This window comes from Euprymna scolopes, chromosome 38 (genome assembly GCF_053919585.1).
Source record: "Euprymna scolopes isolate OS-2025 chromosome 38, ASM5391958v1, whole genome shotgun sequence".
Lineage (NCBI taxonomy): Eukaryota > Metazoa > Mollusca > Cephalopoda > Sepiida > Sepiolidae > Euprymna > Euprymna scolopes.
The window spans coordinates 29,654,212-29,677,404 of NC_136519.1; the positions used below are offsets into that span (position 1 = coordinate 29,654,212).

A 23,193-nucleotide genomic window follows, 5' to 3' on the forward strand; every position below is an offset into this window, starting at 1 on the left:
ATCTTAATGACAAAATAAATGACACACAGGCTATCATATTAATATATAGATAAACATCTTAATGACAAAAAGAATGACACACGCTATCATATTAATATCTAAACATCTTAATGACAAAATAAATGACACACACGCTATCATATTAATATCTAAACATCTTAATGACAAAATAAATGACACACACGCTATCATATTAATATATAAACATCTTAATGACACAAAAAATGACACCCTCTATCATATTAATATATAAACATCTTAATGACAAAATAAATGACACACACGCTATCATATTAATATATAAACATCTTAATGACAAAAAAATGACACACTTTATCATATTAATATATAAACATCTTAATGACAAAATGAATGACACAGGCTATCATATTAATATCTAGATAAACATCTTTGACATAAAAAAGACACATAGGCTATCATATTAATATATTAATAAACCTCTTAATTACAAAAAAAATGACACTCATTAATACACACGCTATCATATTAATATCTAAACGTCTTAATGACAAAAAAAAAATGACACGGGCTATCATATTAATATATAGATAAACATCTTAATGACAAAAAAAATGACAGGGCTATCATATTAATATATAGATAAACATCTTAATGACAAAAAAAAATGACACACAGGCTATCATATTAATATATAGATAAACATCTTAATGACAAAAAAAATGACACACATGCTATCATAGTAATATATATAGATGAACATCTTAATGACAAAAAGAATGACACACAAGCTATCATATTAATATATAAACATCTTAATTACAAAAAAAATGACACACAAGCTATCATTAATATATAGATAAACATCTTAATAACAAAAAAATGACACATGCTATCATATTAATATATAGATAAACATCTTAATGACAAAATGAATGACACAGGCTATCATATTAATATATAGATAAACATCTTAATGACAAAATGAATGACACAGGCTATCATATTAATATATAAACATCTTAATGAAAAAAAAATGACACATGCTATCATATTAATATATAGATAAACATCTTAATGACAAAATGAATGACATGCTATCATATTAATGTAAACATCTTAATGACAAAAAATGACACACAAGCTATCATATTAATATCTAGATAAACATCTTAATGACAAAAAAAACAAAAGTTTGCAAATGTAACCAATTATTTTACCTGCTTAGTTTTAAGTCCTTACAATGGGAATTTTGATTTAGATCTTCCATTTCTTCATTTCAGGCCAAGAGTAAAGGTCAGACCAAGGAGCTCTTCAAAGTAGGGAGTTTATTTGAGATGAGAAGTGTTCATATAAATTGGGGTCTAGTGGGGATCAGAGCTTTTATGATGAAAAGATAGGAGCTTGGTTTTGGATGCATTCAAATTCATCACCTTTTGCCCCCATTACACCACGTGCTCAAGATCGGAGGAGAGAAATTTTGGTCATTTCTGGCCTTTGAAATGTTGCCAAAGATGGTAGTGTCCTCTGCGTATATATTGACAAATGAACTTAAAATGTGACGTAGAAAAGGGAAAGAGTTGGGCCAAGATGGATCCTTGCGGCATGACAACATTGCTACTTTGAGCTTTCAACTTCTGCCCATCAACAACTACTTTAAACCGATTGGAGAAAAAAAATTGGTGGTTGAGAGGACATTTCCAGATATTCTATAGCTGGAAATCTTGTTAAGTAGATCTTTATGTCAAACCTTATTAAATGCCTTTGATATGTCAAGAGCTATTGCTCTTGAAAGGAAAACCCTGATCCTATGCAGAATTACTGTCGGTACATCAGCTGTAGATCTTGCAGGATGGAAACTACAACACTCCTTATCTGTGCCTTATCCTAAACGTAGATTCCATGAACAGTAACTCCTGACATGTCAAATACCTTTGACATGTCAGGAGTTACTGTTCTTGAGAGGAAATCTCCGTCAATAGATTCACTGATCCTATGTGAAATTAGTCAGTATAGCGAGTTCCGGTTGCAACCTTTTTGAGTACTGACTGGAATATTGTCAGACCGAGTTGCTTTGCTGGCAGGTTCTGGATGAGCATAGTAATATAACGAACATATATGTGTATGTGGCTCGGATTATTTTCGGTCTTTGGAGAAAATTCAGGAGGTAGGTGGCCCTGATTGCATAGGGTTGAGTTTGTTGGAGAGTCATTGGCAAAGTTTTTTTTTGGAAGCTGACAAAATCACCTCAAGCCTGTTGATGAGTTGGGATAAAGGACTTGCATCTGTTCAGATCCTCGTTATTTGCTAGAATTCATGCGAAACAAGTCTCTGTTCTTCTACTTTGGACTTGATGGACCGAGCATATGACTTTTTATCATCTATTGCATTACATTGCGGGCATTTTTAAAGGAAACTTCAGTTCCAAAACATTATGTTTAAAGCAATTGAAGTAGTCGTTTTTATGAGCAATAGTAGCAATGTTTTCAGGAGTGTACCAGTTTCTGTTGGAATTTCTAGGAAGGTATGTAGCTGTCTGTACTAATGCGATGGTTCATCAATCAGTTAAGCCAGATGCTATTATAGACATTCTTTTTAAACCTAGATTATAAGAATACTTCTGATATGAACGTTTGGAAACTATCCCGGTCAGCCATCGAGTATCGATACACTGTTCGATGGTGAGGGATATTTGGGGTTTTATTGTACTTTGTTTTTATCTTTATTGAGACAATCAAATGATCAGGAGATCCTATCAAATACAGAACCGAGAACGAGCTGACAGCTACTCACGCTGGACAGTTTACCTAGATAATGTGGATCTCTGTGTCTATCTTGCTTCTACTATCACGCCAACGGCTGAGATTAGATAGCAAATAGAAGCCGCACAGTCTGTATTCTTCCATCTCAACCAATCTCTAGTCCCGACAGGAGATGCACTTGGATACTAAGGAGTGCATCTATTAGGCAATGGTGAGAACCATCCTTCTCTATGGCTGTGAGACGTGGCCTAGTGGCAGATTTACACAAACTAGAAGTCTTCAACAACTTTGTAGTATTCTGCTTGTTCCAGTTTCTACTCTTTGCCGAAGACTAAACCCATGCTCCCAACCATTCGTCCTTCTTCAATGTGTCTGGTGGTTTAAATATGCAGTTTGTCGAACAGAAGGAAGGCTCATTTACAAAAAAAAAAAAAAATTTCCCCCTCCCTCTCTGCCTGGATAGCATAAACATGTTGATTGACAGCTGAAGACTTGGACGACAATTAAAGACGACCTAGTAGTTAGTCTTCAGCATTAGTCGGAAATGGTTAGTCATTTCTTACGACCTAGCCCAGGATCATCTGAACTGGACTGTGATCGTTTGAGATGCGGTTTGTGCTCGAGAGGAAGCCGGCTCAATCCGACCAGGATGATAGCCGCTATAAGTATGAGTAGAGTTAAAGACATGTTAGAAAAAGGACTAGAAGACGTGCAAATTGTTTGTCAGCATTGTTTACTTTAGTGGATTTGTTAACAATTTGTGTTCGGTGATAAGCAAGAGAGAAATCATGATGAAGCCTTCCTTCGTCATCTGTTTTGTTTGAGTGGACTAGCTATTTATCATTGTGAACATTGAAATTTCCATAGATGTGAATGTTGGCTGAGAGATGAGCAGACAGGATATGATGAATTTGCTTAGAAATACTCTCAAAGATAACTACTCCATCAGTGTGGGAAATGCTGTGCTGTAAGTGCTACTGTAAAGCACATGTACAGATGTTTGAGGTTTTCTTTGGAGATGTCCCTGCTACGGGGGAAGGTATCCTTAATGTATGCACATGTTCAATGTCCATGACAGTATTTAGGGTTAGGTTTGAATGTGAAGTTAGAAAAGCCTTGGATGGAGAAATCAGCAAAGGAAGCAGTTAATGTAGCATTACAAGTTGATTTTTTTTTCTTTTTAGATAATTATTTTAACTTGTATGAAAAGAAATGTGTTAAAGACGCTTAAAACCATTTGAATTATGCAAATACTATCAGTAGTTCAAAAGTTATGAGAATTTTAAGTGCCAAAATTTAGGCTTTTCTGTGGACATTTTTCTTTAGAAAAAGTGGGCTAAATTAACATTTCAAGAAATTTGGTAATTTTAGCCACCATTTATTTATTTTTCAAGCTGTTCTCCTGAAACTTGGTAAGTGATGTGCTCTTTCTGATTATGCAGTCAAATCTGATGTATCTCTTTACCATAAGCCATGAATTATAAATTAAGATGTACAAATTTCAAATTTTTTAAAAATTAGCGCATGGTATCATACAGTAGGGCAGGTCGATTTGCAACTTTTTTCAGAAAATCAACATGGCACTGGTGATGATAGTTGGGATTTGATGTGATACGAACATATACCAAAAATTAGATTCCCATCTTAAACAGAAAATTGAGCATTTAATTTTAAAAATCGTGTAGAAAAATGCTGAAAAATCCTTTATTTTCATAGCATTTTCCACAACACTGACTTTGAAATTTCACTATTTTTATAAAATATTCAATTAAAATTGATATATTTTTATGAAATACATTGCAAGAAAAATAAATACATGGATTATAATTTTAATTATGGATCACAACTAGCAAAATATAAACTAAGTCTTTTAAATTTCACAATTCAAAAAGATATGTGGAGATGTATTACACAATATAACAACTTGATACAAGTTACACGACCATGTATTTTAATTTTTTATTAGAGGCAATAATATAAATTTATAATAGAACTAAATTGTTCTGTACAATTTCCTTTTGAAGAAAATGAAGGTCTAATTTGCTGGCATGATGTCTTTGTAATAATGTGTCTGTCTTACTTCCTGCCCATATACAACTTTTTTGAGAAAAATCAATCAAATTTGACCAGTGTGTAGTTGCAAAATTGATAGCAGTAATCTTTTTTTTTTTTTTTTTGAGTTGTTCACTATTTCTAGAAAAAGCAACACAAAAAAAAACAAAACAATTATTTGAAAACACTTATTTTTTTTATATCTTTGCGATGTAATATGAATAAAACTAACTATTGTTTGGGTAAATTAAGAAAACTAATAAAATTTAATGGATAAATATTTATTTATCTAATGGACAAAATCGTTTGAATGCCCTCTTCTCTCACATCCAATTCATCTGAGTTTATCATCGATATTATATTTTCCAGAAGTAGTGTAAAAGCACTATTTTGAACATTTTAAAACAGTAATTTGGATTTTAGTTAACTGTTTTGTTCTCTGAATCCTATTAAAATATACTGTTGGTTAAAAAAAAAAATTGTCGGTTTTGATCTCAAACCAACTAACTGCATACACTTGGGTGATAAATTTGACTAAAATGTTTAATTTATCATAGTGCTTGAGGATAGACAACTCTAGTCCATAAATACATTAATTTTGTGGCTTATGTTAGCCATCTTCCTTGATTCAAGGGCCCAAAGAAATGCCAACAGCATACTCAAAAAGTTGAATTAAATTATTTGTTTCTTCTGCTTTCAGATAATGATCGGGAGGGACACTAATTTTTTAGAATTCTACTTGAAGCAAATCTTGATAATTATTGATACAAAGTTCTCCTAAAGGACCAGTAAATGTTGTTAGGCTTTTTGTTGTTCCATCAATTAATTTAAAAATTGCTGCAAATGGCAGTTCTTCTAGTGGAAGCTGAAAATTGGAAACTTTGCATGTCTAATAATAGACCCAGATTACATAATAAATACCAATATATTATTTTATTTTCCACAAAAAAGGAACATAATTGCAGGCGAATCTATAGAATTAATTTTACCTCCTTGTTAGGAAAAGTGCAGATTATGTGCCTTGTTTGACAATTTTCTGTCTTGCACTGTACTGCAACGTCATCACTTCTCAAGACAGAAGGTTTACAGCTACAAGAAAATATATCAAACAGTCTGTCTAGCTGTTCCTTCATTCTTTTCACTTTGATTGCTGCAAGAAATTTCCTATCAATCTGTTTGGCCCTCTTATAGCAAAATATATTGAACTTCTGTCCTATATAATATTACCTTAGCAAGGGCAATTGTGGATTGACTGCTTGCCGAATACTAATTATTTCCTTGGCAATTAACTTAGAAATCTCACTATTTTTTAAGTGGGGATAACTGTTTTCGAGGAACTAACTAAACTAGATGACTTGTCGTGAAGTTGGAGGTGCTGTTTCATCCAAATGAAAAAGTGGACCAGCAAATTTTGTGAACCACGGGTTAAAACTGAACGTCATGCTTTTACTAACATTCTAATCGGAAAAGTAGAATAAATAAATTAATTATAACTGAAGGAAACTGCATTAGGCTATCTTCCAGTTTCATACGTAAAAAAATAAGAGCTAGTTATAAGAAATAATGAAAAACTTTGTAAAGTTGTATTAGATGTATTGAAGAGAGAGAAGCAGACCAAATCAGAGGCATAGTAGAGTTTAGTATAGACATTTTTAGCAGATTTTAGCTCCTCCTTCGATAACATGAATTTATCCATAAAGAGATTCATTCTTGCTGTAGCTGTACCATTTTAAATGAGTGTTTAGTGTTTAGAGTTTAGAGTTTGAAAAATCAGTGCTTGTGCATCTATGTTACTATGCTATTTTTAATAGTATTTTCGAGTTAAATTTAATTTTTATGAAATTTTTGTTTATTAAATTTTTAGGTGAAAGTACAGAATAGTTACAATACAGCCTCCTCCCCATATTAAGAATGGCTTTCTAAATAAGTTATTTTAGCACAATAACATAGATGCACAAATAACGAAAAACTTTTAAAGGAGTTTCCTTATTTACTCGTATTAATCTTTGTGGGTTATCTGATTTTAAAACTATTTTTTTAGAAGAAAAACACTGCTTAAAAACAATTACTCCCTAAAAGTAAAAAATTAAAATTTGACAGTAATTTTCTGCAAAGTATTTTTATTAAGTAAAAAAGATTATGGACTATTTTTTTTATTATTTTTTTTTTAATATAAAACTGGTGTATTACCATATTTTAATAAAAATTTCAAATAGAATTTGATGTGAAATATTAGGTTGGTGCAAAAATAATGTTTTTGACATTCATTTGAATGTCAAAAAATGCCATTATTTTTGCACCAACCTAATAGAAAAAACAAATTAAAAAAGATAAAACAAATATGTTTAAATTCACTGTAGACAATTGAAATATGATAATATATATTTTAAACAAGTCTTTTTCGTTTTTCCTTTCGAAATAATTAAACCTAAATCGTAATGTTTTCAAATTAAATAATAAAAAAAAAAGTCCTTCAACATAGATATAAATAAAAACGATTTTTAAAAGGCATAATGATTATATTGTGATAACAAGGAATATAAACGTCTTAATGAAAAAAAAAAAAGTCCTGCAAACTTCTCACATGGTTGTTTTTGTAAGCACATATTTTTTGAACATGCATTTTTTTTTTTTTTTTTTTTTTTTTTTTTTTTTTTACTAGTGAGCAATCAAATTTCACATTTGTTTTCTAAATGTGTGCTTGCATGGGTTCATTCTCACCCATGAGCAATCAAGAAAACTTCTACACATACGTTACATGAGTGTTTATATATGCTGGTCTTTCATAGTCACTTTTCATCGTCATTTGTGAAAAGCCGTCATCTTGTCTAGTGTGTGAATGGAGAGCTGCTGAGTTTTCAAGGTTTTATTTAAAGTTTGCTCAGGGTGGAGAGACTATGTAAGCATTTGTTTATCTGTTCAGTTTTTTTAAGTCTAGAGTGGGAATTTAGAGATGCAGGCTCGAAGTAACATTTCCTCACATTATCTCTACATCGTTGGCTGCGTCTCCTCTACATTGCTCCCAACGAGAGACTGAGATTAAATAAAATCTTCGCTCTCTCATCTAAATACATGGCGACGTCTATTATATTTATATCATTCAAACCCGCATTTCTAGTGCGTTTTGTCTAAGGAGCTAACACTTGACCCTGCTTCAATCACACCACCTGCAGCTGGGTTTATTTCTTTTTGCCACCAGGTTATCCGGACATGTATTACTGTGACCATTGCCAAAGTTCACACTAGTTAACTTAATTGCTACTTGCCGGTCCCAATATATAACACCACACCATTTGTGGAAGGGGGCTGTCAAATGAACCACAGATCTTGCCAAGCACTCAAGATCAAAGTATGTACTATATAAAAACAACCTGCTGCAGAAATGACTCCGATTCTGTGGGTGGGGTATAACTAACGCTTGTTTGTGTTCCCTATTTTTTTTACTTCAATAAAAAAAAAAAAAAAAAAAAAAAAATTATGATGCAATCAAGAATGCAACCTAATTAAACAAATACAGAAAAATCTTTGCCGTACATACTCCTCATTGATCGAAGATGATCATAAAAATCATGTATGATTAAGTAGTTTTCTTTTTAGGAGAATTAAATTTTATGAGGAAGCAAAAAGGGCAGATAACTCTGCAATAATTTAAATTCGTGTGTAATAAGAATTTTACACTGATCGCTTAAAACCGTTTAAAAACGAAAAATATATTTGATCAATTTACATGATTTTTGGAATATGACTCTTTCTTCTTCTTCTCCTCCTCCTCCTCTCCCCCCCCTCCTCCTCCTCCTCCTCTCCCCCCCTCCCCGTGACGGATAAGTACATCAAAGATTTTTCTATATTTATTTAAACCATAGATAAAAAGCTTCTAAAACTTCCAATATTTTAATATGTAAGGATTCACCAAAAGTTTTAGAAGCTCCCAAGGGAAATTACTCTTTAAGAATTTTTTTTTTATCTCCCTTTAGTGGATTATCTATTCTAAATATTTCCTTCATTGAACAAAGTGTTTTCAAAAAGAAATTAACATAAATATGTTCTTGCCAATAATGTTGTGGAACGAAGAAATGAAAAAATGGGTTTGTCCGACTCTGGTATCATTATTCCAAATGAATTGTTCATATACAGGGTGGAACTATAAAATTTGTCGCAATAGAAAAGACGACATGATTCCATTTCCATTTGCTGAAACCCAGTTTACTTTTTTTTTTTTTTAATTGCAGACTATCTACTAGTTGACCAGTTGTGTACAAATCCCAAGAGCGATAGGAGCCTTCTATCATGTCTAAAAGTGGCACAATGTTCAACGAGCGATATCAGATGCGCTGTTGTAAAAACTCATGCTTTCTACCCATCACAATTATAACAAGGCCATTGCCAGCACCCTCAAAATACATCGCTGGATTGCCACGAATAACAGGGACATGCCCAGGGTGATGAAAACAACATTTCCGGACACCGTTATGGTCTTTGTTGTGGTTTCAAGTAAGGGCCACATCATGCCATCTTACATCTTCGAAGTCTGCTTAAGTCAACACCAAAGTGTACCTGGATGTACTGAAGTGTGGTGATCGCCTGGTGCAATCAGGTGGCCACTGGCAAACCCTTGGTGTCGCAGCAGTACTGAGTGCCGACCCATAAGTCCAAAGAGACCCAGGTTCGGCTTCAGAAGGAGTGCTACAACTTTGTACCCTTCTCTCTCTGCCCCTCCTCCTCCCCCAATCTGAACCTGCTGGACTACTTCATTTGGTCATATGTCGAGAACATCACCAACATAACCTCCCACTACACCAAAGCCAGCCTGATCGCCGCCATCTGTTGAGCTCTCACCAGCGCTTGTGGAAGAGGCATGCTCCCAGTTACGGACATGTATTGAGGCGGTGATTGAAGCTGAAGGCGGCTACATTGAATAGATATCCACTTTACTACATAATCAAGTTACTTGAATTGATTTTTTTTTCAATAAAAATTTTAAAGTAAAGTTGTAGTGTTGTTTTCTTTAGGGCGACAAATTTATCGTTCCATCCTGTATAGAAAAAACAAAATTACAGAAAATAAAGATCATCTAAAAATCACGTAACTTGATCAAATACTTTAAGAGGATGAAATGTCTCACTATCTTGAATAAACAAAGGGAGATAACTCAATTGAAATGTTTTCGTGTTCACTCTTGTTAATCACTGACTTAAAATCATTAAAAGAACGAAAAAAAAAGTACTTTATCCATTTATGTAATTTGAAATGATCTTTGTATTCCGTGACAAGTATGTACGCCATATAGATTTTTCGGCACTTCTACTTTATTGGGACGAAATTTTGTAGTTGATAAAGTTGTTTTCAGATAAAAAAAACAATGATTTCAACTGTTTTTTTTTTTGTTTTTTTTTTTTTTTTTTTTTTAATTCTAATCAGTTACAATGGTAGCTTCCAAATTATGCAGTCAAAATTACCTGAATATTACTTAATTTTTTTATTTTTTTTTTTTAACTTTAATCCTTGTAGCAGGTGAAAAATTGCTGCCATCTTGTTTAAATCAAAATGGAAAATTACCTCTCCTTTGTCTTATCGTTTTCATCAAATTCTATTTTTTTATTTTCTCTAATAAATAATTTTCTACCTTATCGATTTTTCAGAATTTTTGGATATAATCATTTTGAAATACAAGGAATACATAGATGCCATTGTTTTTTGTTTTTTTTGTGTGTGAAATTTAGTATTACGATTTTCAAAATTTCGTCCCAATAGTGTAGAAGTGCCAATTTTTCTGTATCTTTGCAACAGCATAATTTTTTTATGAACTTACTGCATTCACTTGACAATTGACAATTCACTGCAATTGACTGATAAACATTTTTCAATCTTTCCATTTTAATTATTTATTTTATTTACTTTCAAATTTCAGCAGAGGGGCACTCCTTTCCGAAGAGTTATATCAGAGAATGTTAGAATTGATCCTCGTCTGAAAGATAATTCCTTTGAAGCAAAGGTAAGCACTGATGGTTTTTGAGGAGGTCCTCTCTACCCTCATCCCCATAATCTACTAGCCAGATACATAATATACACAGTCTAAGACTTTGTGTATTTTATATAAAAAAAAAATATATATATATCTATAAAAGTGAGAACAGGTGTGTACACTGCTCTGTCTGGAAGTGAGGCCCGTAAAACTGCCAATCTTTGAGGTTCGATTGTGAGCTAACGAGGAAAGAACCAAGCACATTTTTTTGGAGGAATTTAAGTTCAGACTATCAAGAATGTCTAGGAACAAAAAAAATTCAATTTCCAATAGTGCCACATTTTTTTGGAGTCGCCATAGACCAATACCCAAATCTGAGCTTAAAAGTTCAATAACTCAGAAACAGTTCATTTTCAGAGGTTTTAAACATGATTTTTGGATTCCTCACATGGAAAACCTTGTCCATGCAAATTTTCAAGGTTCTAACTAGTCTAGAAATTGATTTATGCCCAAAAACGTAATTTCATAATTTTGCAAATTTGCACCTCGGCGCGATATACGTAAAATACCAAAATTGCGATATTTCCGGAACCGCTTAGAGTTAAAAGCTCAAATTTTCAGGATTCCCTAGTTTTTATGATACCAACATATGGTGAAAGTTTGGAAAAAGTCTGAGAGGTAAGGGTGTCAAACATGTGTTTTTTTTTTTTTTTTTTTTTTTTTTTTTTTTTTTTTTCTGGATGATTTGAGATGGAATTACCTTGCAGTTTCTGCATGAATATAATATGTGGTATTTTTAGAAGTCTAGAGGAATGCAGGAATGTACAGTCATTGTGTGAAGATAAATATATGAATAATAAATAATTTTTTCTTTTTTATTTATTGAATTATTTATTTATTGAATTATTTATTCTTCACTCGACGACTGTACATTCCTGCATTGTTCTAGCTGTCTAAAAATACCTTTTCTCTAACAATGCTTCAAGCAAACTATGCCATACTTATAATATTATATGTAGTTTACGGCCGAGCAACGCCTGGTGGACTGCTAGTATATAATAAAATTGAATAAAAATTCAGTTTAAATTCTTAGTGATACTAAGTTCAACATATCACAAACTTGGCACTTGCATAAGCTGACTTACAATGACAAAAATGAAATTCAACTGTATAACAGAAGGGCAAAAAACCTTAACTTAAATTATTAAATAGAAAACAAGTCATCAGGCTATTGCAGACATAAAAAAAAAAAGAAAGAAACCGGCTGTTAAATTCATAGCTCTCTAGTTTAAAATACTTCACAATCCAGTTACTATTTCATGGATATATACAAATAAACAATGTTTTATATATATATATATATATATATATTAAGTAATGTGATTGATAATTTAAAATTTAAAAATCAAATTTTAATTAAATTAAAAATCCGTTTCATAAGAAGGAACAACAACAAAATCAGATAATTGATTTTGTTGTTGTTGTTCCTTCTTATGAAACGGATTTTTAATTTAATTAAAATTTGATTTTTAAATTTTAAATTATCAATCACATTACTTAATATTGAATTAGCTCTAGGAAATTTAACTATCGAGCTTATTATATATCTAAATTACAACGAGCACTTTCTATTTCCTGTATTTTAATTAAACTAGTAATTTCACTGTTACATTAAAATACACTCAGCTCTTTAGACTATTGTTCTAATCTCCTTTAAATTATATATATATATATATATATATATATATATATATATATATATATATATATATATATATATAGGCATTTTGTAGGAATTCATTCCATGTTGACTTTGAAACGGCTGGGCCATTTTTTTACACAAATAAAATTTGTGTCAGATTTTTTAGATAGGCTTTGTATCGGAATGCCTTCGATAAGTATTGATGATAATAATAATAAAAAAAATTTTTTTTTAAATCTAATTAAAGAAGGAATAGTCTTGTTTTGACCAAAGTTAATATCTTCGTACAGCCTAACATGAAAAGTGTATCTGAGAAGTTTTATCACCGCATAAGCAAAAGGGCCCGGCATATAAAATCGACAGTAGGTTGTTTGATAAGACAAGGGCATACTCAACCACGTTACTATTTTGTAGAACTTTCCTTATACTCCCTAGATTATAATATCTACGATTTGCAAACGGACGTCGTCTCTACATTTTTTTTTTTTTTTTTTTTTTTTATCATCTCTGATTCCCCATGCTTGTTTCTCGTTTTCATTTATAAATATAAAAGCAAAAATGTGTGTGTGTATGTATGTATGTATGTATGTTCACTTTTTGTGTATGTCTGTAAAAGGCTTTTTTCGCTGGACTTCTCGGTCGGCTCATTCCTTCTTAAAACTTTTTATATCACGTCTAAATCATAATATCTAAGAGTTACGAACGGGGGTCGTGTGTGTATTTAATTTGCCCGACTTTCACGCGCTATTTTTTTCTGGAATTTTAGAACGTCGCGTGTATCTTTTGCTTTTTAGTATAAAAAAGAGAAACTGGATTCAAATCGGCAGTTCCCGGTGGTCTCCGGGAAGCGATGTAAACGTTTGGTCACTGTCGTTTTTTTTTTGTTTTTGTTTTTTTTAGCATTATATCAAACAATTGCTTTCATCTGGACACTCCCCTTAATAAATGGGGAGCTAGTTTTCCCCAAAGTTAGGTAAAAACAAACAAACTGTCCCGCAGAAAATGTTAACTGCTGACTAGCTATTGTTTACATCTTCATAACGCTTGCAGAAAATGTAAACTCCACGATTTCCAGTTGACCTCATTAAGTCATTAGGTGTGGGCACCTATCAATTCTCTTCCTACTTAAATAAATTCAAACATCTTTCAGTAACTCTTTCTTGCTGGTCGAGTGGTTAACGTGTCCTGTTTTTTTTTCACATTTTATTTTCCAACTTCACCTCAGGGCTTCAGGTTCGATTCTACCTACATACCAAAACTTTTTTTAAAGTCCAGAAAGGCAATTAGATCTAATCAATGTGGAGGAAACCCTTCATATCAGGCAATTGCTATTTATTTGGACTGCTGCCAGAGCTCCCCCTTTTTATAGGGAGCTGGTTTTCCCCAACATCATGGGGAAGCGGAAACTTAACTGGCCTGCAGCCAGACCTTAATTTCTGCGCCTGTGTGAATGCATTCACTTAGCAAGTCAACTTTTTGATGTCGCTAAGTTTGTATGGTTTTCACTTCCTCTGGCATCATAGTGTAGTGATAAGATGTCAGTTTTTTTTCCCCGCCTTCGCGTCACAGTGTCAAAAAGTGTTAGGAGGCAGGCAGACTCGAGTCTACCTGCCTCCTAACACTTTTTCCCCACACACCTCCAAACACTCGGGCAACGCCGGGTACCCCCCGCTAGTAGTGTATATATATATATATATATATATCACATTCCCCTACTAATTGAACTTATACACACTAGTATGTTTAAGATTTGTGGCAGTCTTTACACACACATACAAATACTATTCTTTCTAGTCTTCCATCATTCATCTCGATCTTTAACCCCCACTACTTTCCCATTCATTCCTATATCTAAAACTCAAACCTGCACCTTTTTGGTCTTATTTTTCACATTTATAACCTGATATTAACTCCCTTTGATGACGAAGACCTGATATTTTCATTGCAAACTTTGCTTTCGTATAAGCTGTATCGCCTGAAGAATTCTATAGTTAATAGCTGACTGAAACATGCTCATGACTGTGTAGCAACATATTACTGCTTATGTAAAAATAATCGTACATTATATTGTAATTTTGCTGGCTAATGTTTTGTTTTGTATTTCTTTTTTAATTGTGATATACAATTTGTGAACATAATAGGATTAAAACTAGAGGGGTTTATTTATATATATATATATATATATATATATATATATATATATATATATATATATATATATAATCGATATTTCAAGTATAAAATTACTTATGACTAATGGATTGAATTATTGATTCCTTTCATTAAAAATATAAAGTTTTAGAAATAGAGGTCCTCACAAGTATATCTATTTAACCCTGAAAGTTGCAGATGACATTAATGTCTATGATTTCTTGTGAATTGCTACAATTTATTTTCTTTGTAAAATAAATAACACAACTTGATCACTTCACATGATTTTTGAAATATATTTTTGTTTTGTCATGGGTACAATTTTTTATTTTTTTATTTAACATATGAGAAATTGTGGACAAGAACCAAATCATCTTGTACTTCAACCAATATTTTGAACAAGATTTATTTATTTTTTTTTTATTTTTTTTTTAAACACTTTGGTAGTGAAACTTAGATTTTTAATTCCATGGTTTTGGTATTGTTTCTAATCTATGATTGTGTGATGTTATGACGTTGACCTGAGTCACTAAGTACTGAGAGAGGGTGGGGAATGATAGACAGATAGGAAATGTCTTACAATACACAGAGATGGGAAAAATCAAGCAATGAATCCGTAGATATTTTCATATCCAGCCTTTCAGATTTGACAATGACAATAGAAACCGACAGAACAGATAATAAAGGGAACCAATGACAAAAGACAGCTTCCGGGTAGCCGGAAGGGAGGTGGTCAGATAGCGATGTCAAGAACAGAGTTGACAGCTAGCTGCCATTTGCAGTGGATGGGAGTTGGTAGTTGAGAGCGGTTAACTATACATGGACAATTTCTGGAGCTGACAGGAAGGCAGATCTCGAGATGAGCTGACGACTAACAGACAAGCCTAGTCTTGACAGAACGCGGGGGTTGGCCTATAGTTTCACATACACCCAGATTACAACCAATATATATGTGAAGTATTTACCGTCGTGCTTTTTCCCCCGTTTGTTTTATATTTGTTTGTGGACCCTCGTGTGTTCCTGTCACCAGTGAGAAAGATGATGATCCGCCCATAAGAAGATAAGTTGACGAAAAATCCACAGCACACGCACAACGTTGGAGGTGGGCGGTCTGTCGGGGGGGCCACACGTGTGGTCACAATTGCTCATTTGACATTCTTCTGTAGAATTTTCTCTTGGATTTGTCACCTCTCCTGATTTCTGTAGAAGCTATTTTGTTCCACAATTGCACTTTAATCACAGAATAACATAATCCTGATTTCATAAAAAGCTCTTTTTTGGGTCCAGAATTTTCCATATGTTAAAGAAAAACAGCCAAACAAAACACCATAAATATTTGAAGATATAAAGAACTTGAAGAACCCCCCCCCCTAGATTACTGGATTCTGCATAAATAAGCTAAAAAGGGTTGATATGCTGTAAAACAAAACAACCAAACCAAACACCATGAATAAATATTTTAAAATATAACGAACTTGAAGCGTAAAAACTATTTCCAAAGGTAACTTAATTTGGCATTAAATAACCTAAAAGAGTTGATATGCCGTAAAACAAAAACAACCAAACAATTTTCAACTTGAGGTTTGAAACTTTCAAGTGCTATCTACCGTGATCATAATGTAATCAGTATTTCCAAGTGTTAAGTTTTGAGACTTTGTGTTGAACAAAGATGGCGGTATAGTTCAGATTAGTAACCAAGATGGCGACCAAGAATCAAATGCGGTTCGTGGCATAGTTAACCTCTTAAGTTCTGAGATATTATGTTGAACAAAGATGGCGGCGTAGTTCAGATCAGTAACCAAGATGGTGGCGAAGAATTAAATGCGGTCTGTGACATAGCAAACGGCGAACTGATTGAATCCAAAATTCGACAATTTTTATAATAATTTTGGGACGTTTTCATTGGTTCTTTAGCACAGCCGGTGTTTATAAAAATGATTGGCAAATCCATTCGTCTCATACCCCCATTAGGAGTCAAAAACATTTTACACCAAGTGAACTTTAAACATTCATCACATAAGTTTCTAGCAGTGTTGTCAAATAATAGATCGAGAAGTGAGACTTGCTGATATTCTTGATCTTTATGCGTGTTGAGAAGGTGATATTCTTATGCAAGGAATAGGTGTGATGTCACCAGCTGTGTCTGTATAGCTCAAAATATCTGATAGACATTAAAATCTCCAAATACATGGAATTAATCACTCTGATTTAAAGAAGGTGCTGTATCAATACTATTGAAAATATGGTTGAGGAGGGTACAGGAAATATATGTAATTAATGCTGTGTTATAAGTAGCTCTATGACAACAGCATATTTTTTTCCTTGTTTTGATTCTCAAGTATATATCCACTGATATCTTATGTTTTTATCAGTGATGTGGCTCTCGGTTGATTGTGTCTGTGTCAGATATATACTCGAGTCAAAATGTGCTGTGGTCATAGCCCTAGTTATAAGGTTAATCTGAAATACATACAGGCCTGATCATCTGATTATTTTACTATGTTTTCTCTAGTTAAGGGAAATCTGTGTATATGTGTGTTACCTTTTAACTGTTTATAAACAAACTTGAAGAAGTGAATGCTAAACAGGTTACTAAGAAATGGATTGATGTATTAACGACAATTAAAGTAGAATTTGCCAACTTTTTCTACATTTTTTTACTGTTTTCTACATTTTTTAAAACTTTTTTTTCTACATTTTTTTAAAACTTTTTTTCCTACATTTTTTAAAAACTTTTTTTCCTACATTTTTTAAAAACTTTTTTTCCTACATTTTTTAAAAACTTTTTTTCCTACATTTTTTTAAAACTTTTTTTCCTACATTTTTTTAAAACTTTTTTTCCTACATTTTTTTAAAACTTTTTTTCCTACATTTTTTAAAACTTTTTTTCCTACATTTATTTACTTTTTTTCTTCTACTTCTACTTTTTTTTCCTACTTTTTTTTTTCCTACTTTTTTTTTTCCTACTTTTTTTCCCTCCTTTTTTTCCTCCTTTTTCCTCCTTTTTTTTATTCCTCTTTTTTTTCTACATTTAAAAAAAATTTTTTCTAAATTTTATTTTTCCTTTTGCTATATATTTTTTTCTTTTTTGACTTATTTACTCATAATTAAATGTTCATAATTTCCACATATTATTTGGACTATTCAAGCTACTATTCTCAGCTGGAGTGTTATTTCTACGTTTCAATGTAATCTCCGACCTTCTTCAGGTGTATCTTGTTGAGCTTCGGAATCTTTGCCAAATTCAGATCTGCATGGAATTTGGAACAGAACTCTTTATTTAATCCGTGGGGTACCATGTAGATTCCAGAGTTTGATGAGATACAACTGAAGAAGGCCAGAGGTTATATTGGCTGAAACGTTGTGAAAATAACACTCGAGATGAGAACAGTAGTTCAAAGAATCCAATGAATTATCAATAATTCTCATCTCAAAAATTCAGAAACATAATACAATTTCTACTTTTTTTTTTTTTCAGCAAGGAGCCAGAGGTTCTTGGGGTGAAAGAGCAAATGATTCTCTGAAATATACGCGAGGAAAAGGTTTCCGTCACGAAAAGACGAAAAAGAAACGTGGCAGCTACAGAGGAGGAAATATTGATTCTCACAGTGTTCATTCAATTAAATTTGATTAAAAAATAAATCATTTGCTACAGTCACCTCATCTAAACTTCCGATGGAAATTTCACTATACAGATGACTACAAGAGAAAAAAAAAATCTTACCTTTTTTACTTTATTTTTATTTGCAGTCATCACCCCCCCCCCCTTGCCATAAGAAGAAAAAAAAACGATTTGTAGAATGCTGTATTCTGAAATAAACCCATTGTTTAATTTTTTGTTGTTGTTTTGTTTTTTGTATTATATTAGTTTCTCTCTTTCTCTCTCTCTCTGTTCCACTTTTTCCTGGAAACTATGCTTATGTATCTTTTAAAATAGTTTTTTTTATCCCCTCTGTAAAATTCAAGTTTCATGATATCTTTTTATTTTATTAAATTGTTAGATGGAAGCACAGAATAGTTACAAAACTCTTTTCTTTTTTTTTTTTTTTTTTTTTTTTTTTACATGAGGGTCACCACTTATCAAGACCCGAAGGCCACTCAGGGATAAGGTTTATTGCGTGTACAGTAATCAATCAGATAGTATTGTAGTAATCATTAGTATTGGGAGTTTTGATAGTGTCTTACTTAAGGGGACGGTTTGTCAGGAGTTTGTTTATGTTGGACTTGAAGACGTCCAAGTTGTAGTCAGGTGGGAAACAGGCAAGCGGCAGAGAGTTCCACTGGCGTGCAGTTCTAAGAAAGCTTTGCTCATGGAATCTACGTTTGGATTTAGGCACAGATAATGAGTGGGGAAAATTATTGACAGTAGTTTCAGCCAGACGGGTGTTTCTCGTGAAAGATTGGCGAGGGGGGGGGGGGATGAGGGATTGGAGCTCAGACGAGCACCGGCCATGGAAATAGCGATAAAACAAAGACAGGCTTTGCAACGTCTCTTCTGTGGGAGAGAGGTTGCAGAGAAGAGAAAACGGCATCCCCCACTAAACCACAAAGTCTATTTTGTACTCTGTCAAGGCAGGATAAGCTGTTTTTTGCAGCTCCTGCCCAGATGTGGCAGCAGTACTCAATCCTTGGACATACTTGGCTTTTATATAGATAGAGAATTGCATCAGTAGTGAGATATCTTCTGGAGTGGTGGAAGGATCCCACCATTTTCCCAGCGTCCCTAGCAACAGATTTGATGTACGTGTTCCATTTCAGATCAGGAGTAAAGGTCAAACCCAGAAGCTTGTCAAAACATGGAGCCTCTCCGAGAGCCATCCATTTCAATTGATGCCAGATGGGGATCAGAGCGTTGATGATGTAAAGATAGAAGCTTGGTTTTAGATGCATTAAAAGTAACCAGCCACCTCTTCCCCCATTGTACCACGAGCTCAAGATCAGAGGAGAGAGAATTAGAGAACTTTGTCATTTACGACCTTTGATGTGTTGCCATAGATGGTTGTGTCATCAGCATAGATGTCAACGAATGATTTAAGTATGTGTTTTGGGAGATCATTGATGTAGATCAGGAAGAGAGTTGGACTCCAGCATTAATACTGTGGGCCTCTGATTTCTGCCCATCAGCCACTACTCTTATGACCCGATCGGAGAGAAATGATTTAATGACTGAAAAAACGTTTCCAGTAATACCGTAGCTGGAAATCTTGTGAAGTAGGCCCTTATGCCATACCTTATCAAAGGCCTTCGATATATCGAGCAATTGTCCTGGAAAGGAAACCTTTGTCAAGAGATTCACTAATCCTCTGAGATATATCCATTAGCACATCTGCTGTAGATCTTGCAGATCGGAAATCATATTGCATGTCACTAAGAAGGTTGTTTCTGTTGAGGTGGTTGACTACTTCTTTATTTAATATGGATTCCAACAACTTACTCATGACACATAAGAGACTTATTGGTCTGTCCTGAGAGGGAGATGACTTTTCACCTGAATTCTTAAATACAGGGCATACTGATGAGGTTTTTCAGGGTGTTGGAAAGCACTTCTCCTTAAGGCAACGCTTAAACAGTTTTGTAAGTATGGGGGCAAGTTCTGGTTGGAGCTTTTTCATCAGGGCCAGTTGCTTTACTGGAATCAAGGTTCTTGATTAGCTTAGCGACCTCACGCACAGATATTTGTATGTTGTATAGTGTGTTGTCTGTTATAGGAGGAAATACAGGGAGTTGATGGTCATTGTCGCATAGGGTAGAATTAGCTGCAAAGTTCTTGGCAAATAGTCTGGCCTTGTCTGATGCTAACGAGATCACCTCTGGTCCATTGATGATAGTTGGTATAGAACGCACGCTTCTGTTCAAGATCCTGTTTGCTATTTGCCAGAACTGGTGGGAACCAAGCCGCTGCTCAGCTACTTTGGATTTAACAGACTGAGCATATAGCTCTCTTGCATGTTTTATTACTCTTTTACAGTGGTTGCTGGCAGTCCTGAAAGCAGCTTTAGTCTCAGTACATCTATTACGTTGGTAGCTATGTTAAGAATGTCTTTTGAAACGTTATTATTTCTGCGCTACCAAAAATACATAAGTACCAACTTTTGCTATGATATGGTGCAGCAAACTAAGTATTGGGGTATTAGTTTGATGCACAGTTACGGATTAGTCAACCACCTACACAGAAACAACCTTCTTAGTGACATACAATATGGTTTCCACTCTGCAAGATCTACAGCAGATGTGCTAAATGCAAAAATGAGCACAAGTTTAACCGTATTCCACTGTCAATTTAGCATAAAGTAGTCATGTAAATGGGTTATAACTTTTGCTCGGTTTAATAGACAAAAAGTCTAGTCTATAAATATCTTATATATATAATTTAATGAATTTATAAATAAATATCTTCAGTGGCGTTTGTTGGCGTAGGTATCCAATTTTGTAATCTCTACAATTATATAGATGCAACTTTTGTCTGTGATTGCTTTCCTTATAGACTCTGAAACGGCTGAACAGATTTTCTTTAAAATTTACACAACTTGAGTGTATAAGTCTAAGAGTGATCTTAGTTAAGTTTTGTCTCAGAATACTCCTGATAATTACTAATAATCGAAACCGTTATTTTTATCTATCATCTGTAAAATCATTTTTAGCAACAAGGATAGAACAACGGGCTGTGAAAATTCTACTGTGGGTAAGTTAATAGCGTTTTTTTGCATGATGTGGTCTGTAGGTTCAAACCCTGCACGTAAATTTCTTAATGTTCTTTTTGTTAACTAGAAGGAAGTTTTATTAAAATAATTTTATAAAAGAAACAGTAGGTTCTCTAGAGTGCGATGTAAAATAAGATATTTTGAACTAAGTTACTGCATGGAGGCATGTGAAGCTTCCTCCTGGGAGATTTCACGGATTTTGATGACAATAAAAAAATATAGGAGTGTGAAACATTAGTTCATCATCATTCAATCCCGGGCAACGTCGGGTCTCCCTGCTGGTATATCATGTCGTTATATACTCGCTTCTTCAAAAAATTGGAAAATTTTGGCGCTTGGCTGGTATAAGTTGATTTAAAGTACTCATACGCATGCACAAATATTTAACTTTTTTTTTCTATGAGCATCAATTTAGATTGGACGGTAACGAATAAGTCAGGGAGGCTAAATGTTTTGGTTTCCATTTCTAGCTGATGACACTTAAACTATTTGTATATATTGGGTACAATATAATAATCAATAGAGAATTGGTTCTATAAATATGAAACCTGCATAAATCTAATTTATAAAACTATGTCCGTCTGTCTCCATGTATTTTCACAAAGTAAAATCTATTCTTCAGAAACGCTCAACTCTATTTAGAAGCGGGGAATAGAATGCTCATAAAAGTCAATAGTTTGTTCGCTTCTTAAAAAAAAAAAAATTATGAAATAAAAATAAAAATCTAATATATAAAGGCTATATGTCTGTCTCTGTCTCCATATTTTCAAACTTAATCTCCTTGTAATTAAGTCGCAGAGCAATGCTAGGGGCCTCAAATGATTGGATTTTTTTATGGACCATTCTTTTATGGGTCTTTAGCCGGTTAAAATAGTTTTAAAGGGGTCAAAAATGGGTAAAAATTGAAAAAAAAAAATATATATATATATATAGTTATACATTTTTTTACATTCATCTTACGTTATTTTTAATCAGTTCACATGCGTGTCACGTTGGTACAGTGGTAACGTCACCAGCTTTGAATGCTACAGTTTTGCTTTTCGGTTTCGATTCTTGCTGATGGCACCCAAATACTTGTTTTTTTTACTTATGAAATCACAACTTGATAATAATAATTATAATAATATATACAAAATCTGGACAAATTAAAATATATTTAAGCATATTTTACATCCAGGCAAGCCCCCCCACCCCCAGTTGAAATTTATTAATCATATTTTACAACTGAGCAATGCCAGACAACCTGCTTGTCTCTACTATCGCAGGGTGACCCATAAAAAACGGGCCCCAACTCTAATTAGGCCCTGTTTTTTACTGTTTTGTTCAAATGAAATGAAACTTTGGTCACTATTAGTTTATTGTATTCAAAACGCCACATCAAAACACAAGGGTCTTTGGCCTTTTTGTCTACGTTCTACAGCATATGTTCTAGATGGCCTCCATTTAGCTTTTGTTTTTTGTTTTTTTTTGGGTCACCCTGTATGTAAAAGTTACTTTGTGCGTGTGTGAGAGAGAGGTTGAGCCTATCATTTGCAAATTTCACACAAAACTAATTTATATGTCTGGCAGTGTTCTTAGATATGTTTTGTACAGAAATTCATCCGGTAAGTATCAAAAATTGAAAAAAAAATCCAATCTTAAAAACAGTCTTTAATAATGACCCTATTAAAAAAATAAAAAAAAAACAAAACAAAAACGTTATCTTACGATAACGACCATGTGTGGGGTAGGAGTGTGGGGTAAGAAAAAGCCCCAGTTTTTAGAGGTGTAAAAGAAAAAAAAAGTTTTGGTCGGAAGGTAGGCTTGAACCTGAAGCCTCGAGGGTAAAGCAGAAAAAAAAGAAAACAGAAAGCTCTACGCGTACGCCAAAAAGACAAACAACTA

At 33.4% G+C, this 23,193-nt stretch overlaps 1 protein-coding gene across 1 annotated transcript in view; it reads left to right on the forward strand.

Moving 5' to 3' along the window:
- LOC145263109 (uncharacterized) overlaps positions 1-18,445 on the forward strand; it is a 56,799-nt gene extending 38,354 nt beyond the window's left edge. Inside the window, exons 5-6 of the mRNA XM_080120049.1 lie at positions 10,702-10,785; positions 18,087-18,445. Of these exons, the coding sequence (XP_079976175.1) occupies positions 10,702-10,785; positions 18,087-18,242 (240 nt within the window). The 3' untranslated portion in view covers positions 18,243-18,445. The remainder of the gene's footprint in view (positions 1-10,701; positions 10,786-18,086) is intronic.
- The last annotated feature ends 4,748 nt before the right edge of the window (positions 18,446-23,193 follow it).